At 43.8% G+C, this 16,676-nt stretch overlaps 2 protein-coding genes across 3 annotated transcripts in view; one reads left to right on the forward strand and one right to left on the reverse strand.

Annotated features, from left to right (window-relative positions):
• UGGT2 (UDP-glucose glycoprotein glucosyltransferase 2) overlaps positions 1–5,115 on the forward strand; it is an 82,476-nt gene extending 77,361 nt beyond the window's left edge. For both annotated transcript variants that reach the window (XM_035114476.2, XM_035114477.2), the window contains exon 39: positions 488–5,115. In XM_035114476.2, the coding sequence (XP_034970367.2) occupies positions 488–510 (23 nt within the window). In that variant the 3' untranslated portion in view covers positions 511–5,115. The remainder of the gene's footprint in view (positions 1–487) is intronic.
• Positions 2,848–16,676, reverse strand: part of DNAJC3 (DnaJ heat shock protein family (Hsp40) member C3) — a 33,986-nt gene continuing 20,157 nt past the window's right edge. The window contains exons 7-12 of the mRNA XM_035114479.2: positions 15,638–15,757; positions 13,983–14,088; positions 13,775–13,895; positions 10,280–10,412; positions 5,713–5,861; positions 2,848–5,310 (exon numbers count right to left, since the gene is read on the reverse strand). Of these exons, the coding sequence (XP_034970370.1) occupies positions 5,156–5,310; positions 5,713–5,861; positions 10,280–10,412; positions 13,775–13,895; positions 13,983–14,088; positions 15,638–15,757 (784 nt within the window). The 3' untranslated portion in view covers positions 2,848–5,155. The remainder of the gene's footprint in view (positions 5,311–5,712; positions 5,862–10,279; positions 10,413–13,774; positions 13,896–13,982; positions 14,089–15,637; positions 15,758–16,676) is intronic.

Here is a 16,676-nt window from a genome sequence, read left to right on the forward strand (position 1 = left end):
ATGGCAATCAAAATGGCAACAAGGGTGTGCTGCACCCAGGCCCTATGTGATTGCATATGCAAATAGAGAATGGCAAAAGAGTGTTCTCGCTTTCCTATACAGTAATGTTCCAATACAGTCCAAGGTAGCTGATATTAAAATTTGAGCTGTTTGCTTTTTTCTTTTCTGGAAGGATTATTACTGCCTAATAAAATCCAGAGATTGTCCAAGCCCCTGTATAATGATGTAGCCCTTATTGTGAGTTAGTTCCAGAAGTAGAACAGCAAGCTCTGGAGTAACTTCTGGTTGTCTTGTTTCCTATGTGAAGGAACCAGCTTGCAATAGAACCACCAACTTGGACAGAAGATTATGGCTAAGTAAATTAATTGTGATTCTAACGGTGATGAGATAATGGCACGAGGAAAGTCTTGGCTTTATTCAGTTCTTGTGTGATCTTGCAATTATTCTGTGTACTCAAATAATTTTTTGTTTTGTTTTTCATTTATAGATCCCAGCCATGATGAACTTTAGCACTATTTGAAGAGTGTCCTGATGACACAGCTACTGGCCATAGACTGGGGGTTAGTGGTAGTTTTTGTGGATGTATATAAATACTACAGAGATGCTCTATATTTTTAAATAGTCATACCTCATGTTACATTCACTTCATGTTACTTCCGGGTTTCGCCACTTGCGCATGCACAGTAGCGCTAAATCACGCTTAGTGCATGCGCACAAGCGCCAGATCGCACCTGCGCAGATACGGCGCTTCAGGTTGCGGGCTTTTCATGTTGCGAACAGGCCTCCGGAACAGATCCCATTCACAACCAGAGGTACCACTGTAAAAACTTCTGGCATTTTATTGGGACTTTGAACGGAATAACAGAGTGGAAAGGAAACCTAGTAAAGTGTGGGATGTGCAGTTTGTCATTCAGTCCAATTGCATTGCCACTTCTGTCATTTCCAAAGGCATTACAAATTCTGGTGCTACATTCACTAAGTGCACACTGCTTTTGTTTCACATTACACAAATATTTTGTTGGAGATCTCATGTAATAATTTTAAAGTGTCTGTCTGTAGTAAACAAACACCCCCATCTCATGCTTTTCTTTTTAAAGCTCTAGTCCATCTTTCTGCAGAAGCTTCCAAGGAGGCTGATCTGAGACAATACTTGAAGTTGCATTGCTTTTTCTGTATGACGTGTCTGCATGCCTCTTTCTCATGTATGATGTCACTTTTACTGAACTTTAGTCTCCTGGTGCAAGAAATCAGTTGGGTTCTATTCCGTGGAGAAAGTGCTGAATTTTGGAGGGTTCAGCTCGCCAGCTCAGCAAGGACTGAACAGTCTTGGCACTTGCTAAACCTCAATATTTCTGCTGGGCTTTGAAAGAGATGCTGCGCCAGGGAAAACAAAACAAAGCAGGAGCCCCGGAGCCCCGAGTCTCACCAAGAGCAGCCACTTAAGTGGTGTGGGGCAAGCAAACTGCAACTACCTCCGAAGTTACTAAATGAAGAACTTCCTTTGCAGACACAAATCCTCCGACATCCAGTTCCAGCCTGCAAACTTAAAAGTTGATACTCACTCTTTGCAACTTGGCTTAGACCCCAGAGGAACTACTGGAACTACTAGATGCTCGCTCCTGCACCCCCCCATATACTTTTAACCTTCTTTTCAATCTACCTGCCTAAGTTTCCTTTTTGGTTCTCCCAGATAGTCTAACTGCCCAGAGTGGCTGGGGAGACCCAGCCAGATGGGTGGGGAATAAATACTAAATTATTATTATGATGTTCTTAACTGCTGCTGGGCCCAAAAATATTAGTCTACCTGTTCTGCCAACCTGGGGCAAACATGGCCACTGTTCTGTTTGCTGCCCTGGGTTCCTTTAGGTCAGGAGGAAGGGTAAGATATAAATTTAATAACAATTTCTCCTGTCTCAGTTTCATCTATAAATCTATTTAAAAGCCAAAATCTTTGTGAGACCCTCATTCAGCTGCACCGGATTCCAGTTGATAAACCTTTTCCTGCTTCCACAAAACCTTTTGTGACTGTTTGAGAGTCTTTGCTGATATGCTCAGATTTCTCCCCCCCTTCCCTAAAATGCCTCTCTTTGTATAGATTAGCAAGGTGTCTCTTTTGCAATCACTCTTTCTTCCTGAGTCTTATGTTGCTTTGTCTTTTACAATATCAGCCTTGTTACCACTGACATCTGAAGGCAGCCCTACTTAGGGAAGTTTAATATTCTGTTGAGAGCTGCCCAGAGTGGCTGGGGTATAAATAAATAAATTATTATTATTAATTGATGGGCATATGGTTTCCCAGATCCTTCTGATCTTCCAATTTTATGAGTTTCTGTGACACAAAGCCAAATTAATCCATGTCCTTTACTTCCTATCTCTCTGGTATAAAACGATGTATCAGGCTGGAACTAGATGTTACATCAAACAATGGACTGCCATCTCCAAATGGTACAGTAAGAATTTAACATAAAATAAAAATCAAGTTATTCCCGCTTTGTGCAGTAAAATTTACTTCTCTCCTGCTGTGCATCATTTTGGTTTCACACCAGTGGCTGCCAATGGCAACACCAGCAGATTTTACTAGATGTTGTGTAGAGGAGAAACTGAGACAGAGCAGGAGCTGTAAGCCCTCCATGAAACAAATGTGAGGGAGATGGAGCTGTTGCTGTAGAGATTTCTTTCACAGGGACCGGGGGTGCTTCTATTATCAGTATTATCCCATACTGTGAGACGGTGGTTAAAAAGCAACATTCTACAGTGTCGTCTGTCGTTATTGTAAAAACTATGGCACAATTATTTACCTTGGTATGGATCTCACTTCATAAAAAGGACGGCAGCTTGAAACAGATATAACTTAGACACAGCTTTAATCAAAATCTTGTCTTGAATAGTTTGCATCTTTATCTTCAAAATACCTTCTTGGCTTTCATAATGTTTTTTAAAAAAATAGAGCTTTATTCCAAGACATTTCCAAAGTGCACCCACACTGCAATGGTATATATATTAACTGATACTGGCTGGTCTTTTTTCACTATAAATCCTGCACTGGGGTACTCTTGTTCAATCTAATTTGCAGGCCCTAATTGCACTTCACCCAAGAGCAATGCTAGTAGCTCTCAAAAAACCCAAGGATAGCCCAAAACAACTGAAATACACACAAATAGAAGCAAGGGCCTCTCAGGAACCCTCCCCCATTTCAAACAATAGGCCTAAAAAGGAATTATTTAAATTACTCTTCAGCATGAATGCATAACAGCTGCCTTTGGCCACACTTTTGACATACTTCCATTGGATGCAGGAAAAGCATTAGGTTGGCACTGGTTACATTACTTAGGAAGATTACCGAGAGCAAGGTCTGATGTGCAGTTCAGATATATGTGCTCACAGAAACAATTCCAAAAATCCATCCTATGCCAGAAGACGTTATAAATTAAGAAGCCATAGGAGCACTTCAAACATTCAATACTTCTCTGCTGTTTTGGGATGTGCGAGGGAGAATGCGGTAGACCCGAACTGGACATAATTGTACTCCACAATTGACATGGCTTGGTAACAGCAAATCTAGCAAAAGAAAATATATGCAGAACTTACTCCACGCATAGCTCTCCCTTACAAGAACTGTTTAGGAGGTTTGTGGATTATTGAATGACAGTAGTACTGTAGGCTACATTAGCAGAGTTACTCTTGAACTTTTGACTCGAGAGCTGGAGTGAGAAGGTGGTGAAATATTTAACTAGCTGCTCTGAGCCCAAAATGCACTAAAGTCATTTCTTAATGCTCAAAAATTACCTTCTGGAGAGCGGCTAGATTTTTCTGAAAGCTACTTTTGCAGGTCCATCATCTCATTATGAAAGGACTCTAAATTCTGTTTTGAATGCATTTCACAAGTACCAGAGTAATGCTAAATTTAAGGCTATCAGAAGTGTCCCAGTTCCTGCAGCAAAGCTAAAATGGAAGTCAGCTTTGGTTTCCTATGACATCAAGTAGCTCAGTGGTTTAACAGAGTGAAACAGTGCTTTCTTCCTATATAACCTTTGTACCCCAAATGCTTCTTGGTTATATGCATTCGGTAAGGCAATGAAGCACTAAAAACTGCCATTTGGAGGAGTCACATTTTCATCAAATTGTAAAACATTGTTGATATCCTCATCCCAACACTGTCATCTTGACAGTTTCCTTACACTACACATCTCTTTCCCTTTTAAGAAAGAAAATCTTAAAGATCAGAACTAGTTCTGCACATTTGGGGCAATGTCTCAGTCGTTCTGCTCAAATGTCAAGCATATGTTGAGTGAAAAGCTCAAAATGGATCTATTTAATTAACACCAATTAAGAATATCATTCTATTTAAGTATCTTTCTGAAGCAACCATAAAAAGAAAAGAGGTTTTAATCCAAACGAGAAAATTGCCCTTGTAAAAATAAGTTAGAAAAAGCCCACAAGCCAGCTGCAGTCCTATATTGGATAAGTAAAGAGTCCTAGTGATGCTTCTGTGGGGAATTATCTTAAGCACTAGAGTGGCTTTTTAGAGGACTTGCATGTTGCATAAAACCCTCCTAAAAAGTAGTATGGGGACAGTTATACCATCTACACTCAGGCCAATCCATATCCTGCTTTGAAGCAGCAGGCTTTGTCATAACCTGAGCCGTGTTTACAGAGTGCCTCAGAGGTGCCACCAGCATGCAGAAGTGATGGAGAAGCTCCTCCAATGTCTCCCAAGAAAACAAACTTTTCCTCTTAACAGAAATGAAAACTAGATTGCTTTTCTCACTGTAGCGATGAGTAAGCATAAAGTATCCCATTGCGTTCCAAAGGTCATGAAGAGTTTAGTAAAAAGAAGAAAAATTAAAGTGCTTTGGGGAAACAATTGCTTCTCTAACACTTGAGTGGAAGGTCTCTACCCACTTCAGAATAAGGGGTCCAAAGACTTCTGCAGCCTTCCACCTCTTTAGAGATCAGAGATCTAACACCAAAAAGTACAAAAATAAGCAGTACTAACATAACTGTTGTTTCCCTCTCCATTGTGGACTTGCTTACTCTTTAGCCTATCACTGAAAAGCTGGCATTTATTTAAAGACCGAAACTCCTAATTGAAATTGTCTAGAAATAAAAATAAAGAGAGTCCTAGAAACAAAAAAGGAAGGTGGTGAGGTTGTTTCTAATTGAAGTGGAATTTAAATTTAAAAGGTCCTCCGGAACTGAATGGGTCAAACCCTTGCCACGTATTCCAGCCTCTGTGGAAGTGGTTTCCTCCGCCTTGCTGGCTTTCTGCGTCCAGCGGGTCTTCCCCTGCATCAAACTTGCTCCGCATCTCTGAAAAGACACACACGTGGCAATGAGGTCTGTAGAATTGGACACATCATCCAACCGGGCTCTAGGATATTTCATAAACATGGTAGACCACTAGAATTTCAAGTGGTTGGATAGCCATGGCATGCCTTCCACCCCAATTGGCCCTAAATGTCAGGTAATCAGCGTTTTTCACAAGTGGAGCATGATTAAGAAACCCGAGGTAGCCAGCCTCTTGTCATCCGCATGCCAGCTGCCAGCATCCGTCACCATTGTGCTAGCTGGAGGCCTGGACACGGGTGGCATTGCCTGCGCATCTGCAAAGAAGAGAACTGCTGCTTTTCAAATAGAGATGAAAAGCAAAACAAACTTGTTGGCTGCGTGGGTCTATCGTTTTGAGAACGAACAAGCTACAAGCCCACATACCTGGATCAGTGAGGACTTCTTTGGCAGCTGCAATATCAATAAACTTCTTCTCTGCTTTCTTCTTCTCTTCCTCGTCCTGGAAATTATCTGGGTGCCACTGCATTGCTAGCTTTCGGTATGCTTTGACGATTTCTTGTTTTCTCGCATTCCTGCAGAGAGCGCGGGAAGAATCAGTTCTCCAACTGCCTTCATGTCAAGGTAAGTCTTGAAACACAAGCACACACAGAAACGGAACACCTTTGCCAGCACCTAAAGCCCTCTCCATTCAAAGGGATCACGGGAAAAGCAGTAGGTTCCACCCTCAACATCCCCACAGGAGACATTTCCATGTTGAGTGGGAAGGTTTGAAGGGGCTAAGTGCATTCAGCTAAGCAAAGGATTGGATGCCTCTGTAGGATCAAGCACCTTCTGTTATTATCAGGGTAGCTGATCGTTCAGAGGTATCTTAAATGCATCCATCTGAATGCACTTAGAAGCCCCCTTCAGACCTAGGCAGTGAATGTGCCTCTCATGCCTCTACAATTTCCCACCCCTTTGCATGTTGCTTGAATACTTCAATAGGGCTCAAGAATGCCAGCAACCCTAGCCTGAATTCTTTTGGGTTTTTTTTTTAAAGAGACAGTTTCTCTGGCTATGCACAGTAGAGAAAAAACAAACATGAGACCTGCACTAGACAAAAAGGGATACAAGGGGAGTGGGAAATAAGGGTAACATCCAATTGTGCTAAATCTATATACATAGTCTATTTCAAACAAACCCAAAGTATTTCTTCAGGGCATTTTCATCAGTCAGCATCTGCAGAAAGGGCATCGCAGCCCAAAACTTTCTGATAACTCCTACCAAGTCATTACCTTTCGAATGCTACCAGTGTTCTTTGGATTTGGGGCCACGTGGAACACTTACTTTGAAATTTGAGCAACGTTAATCTAAGTCTGCTTGTTATTTACATAGGTTGCCATAAATGTTAACCAGGCATCCAAGAATGTGTCTGTCCCTTCATGAGGAGGCTGAAATGCAGGAGCAAAAAAGCCAAGGAGCTTCTGTAGTCACTGTAGACACAGAGGGGCAGCCTGACCACATCCTTCACCCTAGATCTGCAGGTGGGGAACCTTTAGCCTACAGACCAAACTTGGCCTGTATGGCTTCCCCCCCCCATCCATGTCCACCTGCCCCACACCTGGAGATGGGCAGGTAGAGATGCAGAGATGTACCATCAGGAGGCTTAAATGGTGCTTCCAACTGTGCAAGGGCAAGCAGACTTTGGCTTTACACCCATCATCGATGATGATGATGATGATTTATTTGTATACTGACCTATACCCACGGGTCTCAGGGTGGTTCAGAACATAAAAATTGCTATATTGAAAGATTTTTGGCAAAAAGTAACTGAAACACTCAACAGAACTGTATGGAACAACCTTACATTTACAGAACAAGATAGCCTTTCGAATTACCGTATATACCCCGCACATGGAACCTTACAAAAGGACAATACAAGTAGACTCTCCGTGCCCTTACCACAGCAAAAAGACTGATACTGATGAATTGGATAAATAAAAATGTGGCTCCCTTCTACGATTGGACTGAAGACTTATACAAACTTACACAACTTGCATATAAACACTGACTTGCCATGGACAAATTCAATGATTTTTGGAATCCATTCTTACAAATACTGTAATAGGTTAAGATCTGGTGAATTACAATAGCAACTTTGTACAGTATACAGTTTGAGGTTTCCCCCCTCCCCCCCCTATTTTCCCTTCTACACGGGTGCTGTTTCTTTTATTTACGTCTCATCATGTTTAGTGCACGTATCATGTACTTTTTGAACTTTCAACAAAGATGTCTGGAAAAACAAAACATAAAATTGCTGATGGGGACTAGAGCTGAAGCCTGTTTGATTGGCTGCACGATCAGATGCCTGGCTGTGCTTTGAAGCCCCAACAACCACCTGTCTTTATGATGTCATGCGACTGACAGTGGGCAGCCCATGAGGCTAGTTCCTGACAAAAATCTGGCCTGCAGAGCCAAAAAGCTTCCCACCTCTGCAGTAGAGCAACAACAATGTAAGAAGCACCTACAGATCCACAGCAACATTTTTTTATTTTTGTTAATGCAACCTTGTTCCCATTCTAAAGGCCAAGCTCCTCCTCTCGTTAAACCTGCTTTCGTAAAAGTGTGCCATAAGCTGGTTACTTTTCATCTGAAGGAAAAGCAGTTGTGCAGAGTGACAACTGCTTCTTGTCAAAAGTCTCTCCATGCTTCCAGCTGCAATTTGCTTCCTCAAGGGGTGCTGTTTGCAGCAAATTGCACAGGGGGGCAAGCATAATTCTGACTGGGGACCCCACACAGCAGCTTTTGCTAAAAGTGAAAAGTGGTCAACTGAGGACAGGCAGAGAGTGAAGAGCAAGACTCTGCACCAAAGCACATCAGGTGAGGTGGGAGAAAGCCTTCCTGCCCAACTCTTGTTGCTATGCTCTTAAATCTGTACCCTTTTAAAGACGTGAGTTTGCACACGGGAGACTGGTATTTCTAGAAGACACTTCTGAGCAATCGCCTTCCTCACTTTCCAGGTTGTTTCAGCCCATGGTCTTTTATGTCATTCTTTTTTCCCCTTCCATGGCTATTTGCTTTTCTGTAACACTGGCTTTGTTCTTTGCTTAATACTTCATCCAGCCTTTAGCTAATGAGGCTTTTTGGTGCTGCCTGTTCAAATGAATTTGCTCTCCGCTCAAAATTAACATTGCTTTAGGACGCAGTGTACCCCTTTGGAGGCCAGAGCTTATCTAATCACGGTTCTCTCCAGTACGTGCGCGTTGTTGGTTCTTTTGGATTATATTTTGTGTTGATATTTTAGTTTTGTTATGGCTTCTGGCCAAACAAATAAAAAATTATGTACTTTCCTTCGGAGGTTGAAGAAGTCTCTAAAGTATTGTTGGGGGAGGGGGGAGAAAAAAAGTTTTATGTGGAATAAAGAAATAACCATTCATTTTAGTCTCCATAAAAGATGGTCTAGCAACAGGGAAAAGTACACAGTTTTAGGATTAAACATTCAGGAGGACTTCCTCATGGGCCGTGACAGTGGAACAGACTCACACAGAATATGGATGAACTGGATGAACACAGGAATAATAAAAAGAAGTTTCTTGTACCCCACTGATCTTACTGGGTTGCCCCAGCCACTCGGGAGGCTTCCAACATATTATACAGAAACACAACACAAAAGAACATCACACATTAAAAGCATCCTGATAAAGGGCTGCCTTCAGATGTCTACAAAAGATCATACAGGGCGAGCATCACACCTGAGAAGGCCCTCTGCCTGGTTCCCTGTAACTTCACATCTCACAGTGAGGGAACCGCCAGAAGGCCCTCGGAGCTGGACCTCGGTGTCCAGGCTGAATGATGGGGGTGGAGATGCTCCTTCAGATATACAGGGCCAAAGCTGTTTAGGGCTTTAAAGCTCAGCACCAGCACTTTGAATTGTGCTTGGAAATGTACTGGGAGCCAGTGTAGATCTCTCAGGACCAGTGTTATGTGGTCCCGGCGGCTACTCCCAGTCACCAGTCTAGCTGCTGCATTCTGGAGTAATTGCAGTGAAGATCCTTTAGGGCCAGTGTTCTATGGTCCCAGGAAGCTGCTTTATACTGAATCAGACTACAGGTCCATCTAGTTTATTGCTGTCAACGCTGACTAGCAGCTGCTCTCCAGGGTTTCAGAGAGAGAGTCTCCCCCAGTCCTATCTGGAGATAAGGACCGTCTTAAGCACCTCTGGCGCCCTGGTGCGACGGATCCCTCCGGCGCCCCCCGCCGCCATGTTTTCCAGCGCGACGGGCGGGCAGCCCGGGCTCAGTGCGCAATGCGGCTGCCGAGGGCGCTGCTGCGCGACGGGCAGGCGGGCTTAGCACGCAGTGCTGCTGTTGAGGACGCTGCTGTGAGGCGGAGCGGCGGGCGGGCGCAGCTGCGAGGCGCCCCCCCAGGTGGGCCGGCGCCGTGGCGCCCTGCGCCACGGAGCCTGGCCATTGGGCTGGCCCTGCTGGAGATGCTGGAGAATGGATCTGGGATGCTCTGCCACGGAGCTACAGCCCTTTACCACCCATCAGGGATGCTGTAGTAGTGGATTTCTTGTACAGTGGTACCTCTACTTACGAATGTTTCTACTTACGAACGGAGCTCCGTCTGCCATCTTGGATGTGGTTTAGATAGGATATTTTCTACTTACGAATTTTTAGATAGGGTTGCTTCGACTTGCAAATTTTTTCTCCCAATGCATTCCTATGGGATTCGACTTACAATTTTTTTCCACTTACGAATGTGCGCTCGGAACGCATTAAATTCGTAAGTAGGGGTACCACTGTTTTTGCAGCGGGCTGGATTACAGGAGCATTGAGGCACCGCCCAAATCTACAGAACAAGAACTAAGTGACAAGAGATGGCAAGTAAATGAAGCCAGCTTTGGGCACCTGAAAGACTTGTAAAAGGGGGGTGTGATGTTGTGAGGACCTGGAGAAAAGGCAAAATACAATTGGCAAGAAGTAATATGTATAGACTATCAAGTACTCACCTTTTTACTCCTAAAATTTTGTAGTAATCTCTCTTCTGAGATTGCTTGAGTAGCCGCTGGGCTTTCTCTAAGCCTTCCAAAATTTGCTGGTCACTGTCACTGTGCTCCTTAGCAGTTTCATAGTCTTGAATAGCTACACATAATAAACAAGACACGCATACACAATGATCTTGCAACGATTAATCTTCAGCAGAGAGGGCTCCATTTCACGTTTTAACTTATTCACCATCTTTGTTTGGAAAATCAAGTCTCAGCTAAGTAAGCCAAAATTACACTCTTCCCTTGCACAAGCAGCAAAAAAGCTAGATAAATCTGTTTGCCCTCAAGCGGGCAGCTTTGTGGGCAGGCCCTGGGCATCCTCTGTGAACCAGCCTATTGCAGGCTGGATTGTCATCTGACTGCCAAATTGGCCAATTGGGGCAGGAATTTAGGGGGTGTTCTCTTGTGCGCGATGCCAGCTGACCAGTAGCGGTGCTTGGCACTGTGCTCAGGGCAAGGATAAATGCCCAGCCTACAGGGCCTTTCACCCTCTCTCTTTCTAACTCACTGCACCAGTTCTCCCATCCATCCTCCCTCAGGTTAGGATTTTTTGCAGATGGCACGACCTTGCTATGGACAATGTCAGTTGTGGGATTTAGGGGCCGGGCAATAATTTTTCCCATCTGGCAAACTGGCTCCGCCATGTGGGTTTTTGCCAACCTCATAGCAATTGTCGCAACTCTGTAAGGCGTATAGTCATTGGGTAAACCTCATCTTGGTTGGAGTGGAGGTTGTAGCCTCCGCCTGCCTTCCATGGGTAAGGGTATCCTGTTAAAAGGATCCAGGAGTGGATCCTGTCCAATGCTCAGACAGGGCCTAGGGCCATACCACTCCTCCACTAGGGGGACACCCCAATTTGATGTAGGTCATAGGGCGCGCCCCCCCATACCCCGCTGGCTTCACTCCCAGATGAGTGGGTGTGACATACGCAGTTGCTTATCTCAATGCCTATGGCCAAACCTTCACATCTGTAACCAATAAAGTTGTAGCCTTATCTGATCCCCAAACCAATATGCCATGTGTTGTCTAGTTATTTGCACCTTAGGGAAAGGAGTGGTCATGGCTCCTCATTATATTTGTGCTAGGAAACCAGCTTTAAACCACAACTTCATATTTTTGTTGTTTGGAAGCCATTAGTCATCGTTTCTCAGTTTGGATGCAATGGGTAGCTATGGATGATGGCAGGTTCCTAGCTTGTTCATCTGTGTGAAAGGCGTGGCAAAGCGGCTGTATCCAGGTGCCTAAACCTCATGCCTATCTCAGATTATTAAACTGAGATTTGATCATCTGGTTGGTACTGTTCTATAGAAGCTGAAAATGCAGTATTAGCAATGCCAATTGAACAGAAATATGATCTTCTCTGCTCCACCTGCTCTGCATTAATTACTTTGTCCTTCTCTTCCAATCCATTCATTCTCTTATAAAAAACCCCAGTCCTTCCTATCAATGGTTCTTCAGAAATCCAAGCGTTGGAACAAGATGGGGAAGTTAAAACCATACTGAATACAGGTATTAGAAACCACCACCACTTTGAGTCAATCACTGGAGCAATTCACACACAAAACCATTGAGCGGACACTACAGAAGGCGTGTTTTTGTAAAAATATGAATGTCATTCCCTACTAAATGGAACGCTTCAGCTTCCATTTTAGTGTCCTTCACAGTTTTGCATTTCCTACATAATGAGCCTTTTCCTTTTCGGTTTCTCCATTTTTAATCTCAGAAAGTCTCATTGTGGATCTCAAGACTTCTAGTTTTTCTAAGTAAGACAAAGCATTTGCATCAGATTATCTTCCAGGAGCTGTTCTCTCTCAGTAGGCATTACATTTATCTTTCTGCCGTTTCTGGGCAAGGCAGCAGGAGACGGTGACCAATTTATATCACTTAAGACACTCAGGGGCTGCACGCAATTCCCTTTCGAAGAAGAACAAAAGCAAAAAAAGTAGTTCTGATGCCCCAGCGATTTAAAACATCCATCCACCAACAAAGCGCAAATCTGATTACTCTTTTTCATTCTCACTAAGCCAGCCTACTGTGATTTGCCACTAGAGTTCTCTGCCTGCCACTGTCATTTCTTAACACTTTGGCCGTTCACTTAGAAAAACAGCAGGAAACTGCTATTCAGGCCTATCGTAAACACTCTACGGCTACGTCAGAGTTGGAAAGTGAAACTCCTGAGATTCCAACCCCCCCCCCCCAAAAAAAATCTTGCAGCTTATTGCTCGGTAATGTTAAATGGCGGACAACCTCATCCATCCCTTTAAAAAGCACTTATTATAAAATCTCACAATGAATGAAAGAATGCCTGCTGAAAGTTTGCCTTTTCCGTTCATTGCCGCAGGCAACTACAACACACCATGGCTAATGGAGTGAAGATACTTGAATGCAGGCTCCATATTGGCAAAGGGAAAGCCAGTGTCATGTAACAGATAAAAGTGATGGGACTGGGTTCAAATCTTCGTTCTGTAATGAAATTCATCAAGTTATCTTGGGACAGTTACTATCTCTTACCCTGAATCCACCTCAGAGAAACATTGTCAGGATAAAATAGGGGAGAGCACGAAGTGCTGCCAAACCCCACATAAGCAAAATAAAGTGTCCGATTTAGGGTTTATATCGTACCAATCGGGCAGAGCGTGGCTCTCTTAGTAGCTGCGTGTAAGGAAAGATACCACCCAGGGTTAGATTAAGAAACCTTACAGCCCCTATCATGATCTTGATGAGAAAATTCTCAAGTCTCCATGGGTGAAGCATACTTGATGAATACATACTGCTCCCATATACAGTGTGTAGATTTAGCACTTCACCAATGTTCTCAAGTATTCTTAAACAGATAGGACGGCAAGGGCACCCAAACATACTTTAAAACAAGGTTTCCTGGAGTTTTATTTTCTCCTGCAAAAGGGAGCTAACTTCCCCTTCCCCCTCAGTGCTGCATTGGACATACATACCAATCAGCAACTAGAAAAATGGTGGAGTTGATTGCCTTACCTGCCTCTCATCCCCTGCCTCAAATGGGCTACCTTTTTGTTTTTTTAAAACAATTTTTATATATACAGTATTGACACTGTGTGTGCTTTTTTTAAGCAGGAAAAACTAGTTGCCAAGCCACTCGGGGGGCAGAAAGGGGGAGGCAGGATTGGCAACAAGTCTTGCTACCTTGCATACTTTATCAGACAAAGGTAACAGCATCACAAACCCCAGCAAATCCACACCATTCAGAGTTGGCTTCTGCTGCAAAGTTTAGAGAGGAATAATTACACCTGCAAATAATGCACTGAGCACACTAGCACAGTGACTTGACTGTTCAAAATTGAGAATGTGAATAAATGCACACCAGTCATTCTTAATCCGTTTTCCAACGGGGCTGATTTTGCATGGTGGCAAAGGGAACAGCTAGACTGCCCCATGCTGCCGATTTCTGTATAAAACCACCCGCTGTCCTTGAATTTTTACCTTCCTCGTATTGCTCTTCCAGCAAATACGCTTCAGCCCTGTCTTTGAGAGCATTTACATTATCTGGTTCCAGCTGCAAAACTTCTGTGCAGAGCTTGATGGCGTCGACCGACTGTTGGCTCTGAAAAGGGAAGAGGGACCAACCAGGTCAGGGGTTGCATTAATTTCCGACAACAGCAACAACAAAAAGATGAAACTCAACATTTACCTTTGAGAAGCAGTGGCAGATTCTCTCTTTGGCTCGAGTGGTGTAAACAGGAACTTCGGACTCGGTTTTCATCACAGTCTGATATTTATCAATGGCATCTTGGTACCTGTTTACAGCAGACGACAAGCGGTGGTTAGTTTAAACTGGGGACTGGGTGCTTTCAGCCATGGTGGAGTAAAGGGGAGGAAGGAGTGCCCAGGCTCATTTGCGTGGCACTAAACTGGCACTGCAAGCGAACCAGGCCTTGCCTCCCCCAAGGTTTGGCATTCACTTACCTTTGCTACGAGTGGGTTACAGAGCGCTGTGGCATTTGGAGCACATTCTGTGCATAGCACATTTCCTGTCTTCCAAAGCTCTGGTTTGATCTTGTTTTCCCCAAGAGCTAACAATCTGACGAAGATTTATTTATGGGCAGCTGCAGCATTTTAATTGCAAATATGCTGTGATCTCCACATTTAAACGCTGAGACATTAAAATGCCGTTTTAAATAAGAGATGGCATTTAGCGCTAAAACTAACAGCCCTGACACTTTAATTTACTGGGGAGATGAATAACTACGTAAAGCTTTCCACAGAGGCCATGCGGTAAACCTCTCTAATTACTCACAAAGCCAATCGATTCCCCATTTTTTTGTATTTATCAGCAACTGGAGTGATAATGAAGCTTTTGCTTTTTCCCCCCTTTGTCATTTCTGCAGCACTGTGAGTTGCAGGCTTACCCACTTCTTGGCACCAGAAACCGTGTGTGTGTGTGTGTGTTTATGTGGCCACAGAAAACCCACCACACATTCTCTAATCAATATCTGTGAAAATTTTAGTGCTGGCCCTCTAATGAACCCCCTGAAGGGCTGCATGACGACAATCAAACATGCAGAGAGCAATGCTTCAGCCATTGTTCGGGGCTGCGGTGGGGATCCCAGCAATGAGCCTAATCACAACCGGATCAGTGTGATGGGGGGAGCCAACAGCTACAACAGAAACAAAGACCCCTCTGAAATTCAGACAAAGATAACATGGCAGGGAAGGTGGAAACTGGAGCAACAAACCAATGGAAGGTGGGCCTGCTGAATGTTTTGGGGAACCCCAGACGCTGTAGTCTCCCTGAACATACCACAAAGCAGAGCAAGGCAGGCACCTCAGGCAGCAAATTTGGGGTGCCTTTAAGGGTAGCGCTTAATTATTTAATGTATCCTCACTGCATGTTTTTTTCTGCCAGGGAAGGGAAAAGGGGCTTGAGAGATTTTCCACCTCAGGTGCCAATCTGGGCCAGTGTAGGTGAGGTTAGTAATCTGGATGGGAGACTGTTGCGAGTCCAATATACATATAAGAAAATGGAAAAAAAAGAAACCAGAAATTAGAAGGCAGCCCAGAAAAAATCCCCAATAAATACAGCTCATGCCGTTCACATTTGTTGTCTAACAAAAGTGAATGGCCTGGATGCATTGTATTTGGGATTTGGCCTAGTAAGTTTTCCACCCAGATAGAAAAGCAAATATCTCCTAGTACTGACCAACCATTATAAGAATCACAGGCCTGAGTTTCTGTCTTCACTCTGAAAGAGTTGCCCAGAGTAAGCCCATTGCTTTTTCAGCTGGCTACGTGTGGTCCCAGAAGTGGCGCCCGGCCTCACAGAGCACCTAACAATTAGTACCTTACCTGCCGTCTTGGATGAGTTCTTCTGTCGATAAAATCTGCTTATTGAGTTTCTTTACTTTCTTGTAATGAGAAAAGCACTCCTTATGGTCTTGGTCAAGTTTCAGGCATTCACGCACTTCACTTTTTATAGGGGGGGAAAGAGAAAGGAGGCAGTGAGTCAGTTTGAGTCTGTGGACAGCATGCTAGATTTTAAAGACCTGGATTCAAATCTTGATCCTAAACTCATTTTGTGTGTGTCCCTTCACAGGTCACACTTTCTCAGATTCATTTCCTCTCCTGAAAAATTGGGATATTAAGGGTTTTCTCAAAGGCCTATGGTATATGTAAAAAGAGGAGTGGGACACAATCTGTTTCCTCCCACTGGGGATACTAGAGTGTTCTTTTCAAGATAAAAGCTACTCTGGAGCTAATTTAGTCAGTCAGGCAACCCTGGAATTTACATTCTGGGAAGAACTCATTTTAATCATTTTTTTTCTATGCTTTATTTGCACTGGATTCCCATTGCACTGTTCTAAAAGTGGGCTGGGATACAAGGGACCATTTCTGAGGTTCCAAAAAGCCCTTGTGGGTAAAGTGTTTAATTTAGCTTTCTGGCGTGGGACGTGATGCCGGGACATGATGCCTCTGAGAGATCTCCAAAGAGGGTGATATTTTGGTTTTAGAAGGCAACATTTTGATTGCCTAAAAGCATAGGCTCAGGCACCAGCTGAGGACTAGGAATTGCCGAGGGGCATCATAAGGAACAGGTGGGGTTATAAACCCTGTCCTTTCCTCCAAGTTAAATGTGGTGGATTGAGGAAGCACTTTTGGAGGGAAATTGGCAGAAGAGTGGACAAAGGTGCTTTGTTCTTCCTCTTCCGACCTTCTCCCTCGAGATGTGAAGGCCAAAGGGGAAAAGATGCGAGAAAACTCTTCCTGCTGCACCCACACCCAATTTTTCCCAGGCCCCACGTAAGCATTTTGAACCTTTCTTTCTCTACCACCCCAATCCCAAAACCCAAAATAAGATCTGAGGGAGGGTGTTGCTGGGGGATTTTCA

Source organism: Zootoca vivipara, chromosome 4 (assembly GCF_963506605.1).
Source record: "Zootoca vivipara chromosome 4, rZooViv1.1, whole genome shotgun sequence".
In the NCBI taxonomy this organism is placed as follows: Eukaryota; Metazoa; Chordata; class Lepidosauria; order Squamata; family Lacertidae; genus Zootoca; species Zootoca vivipara.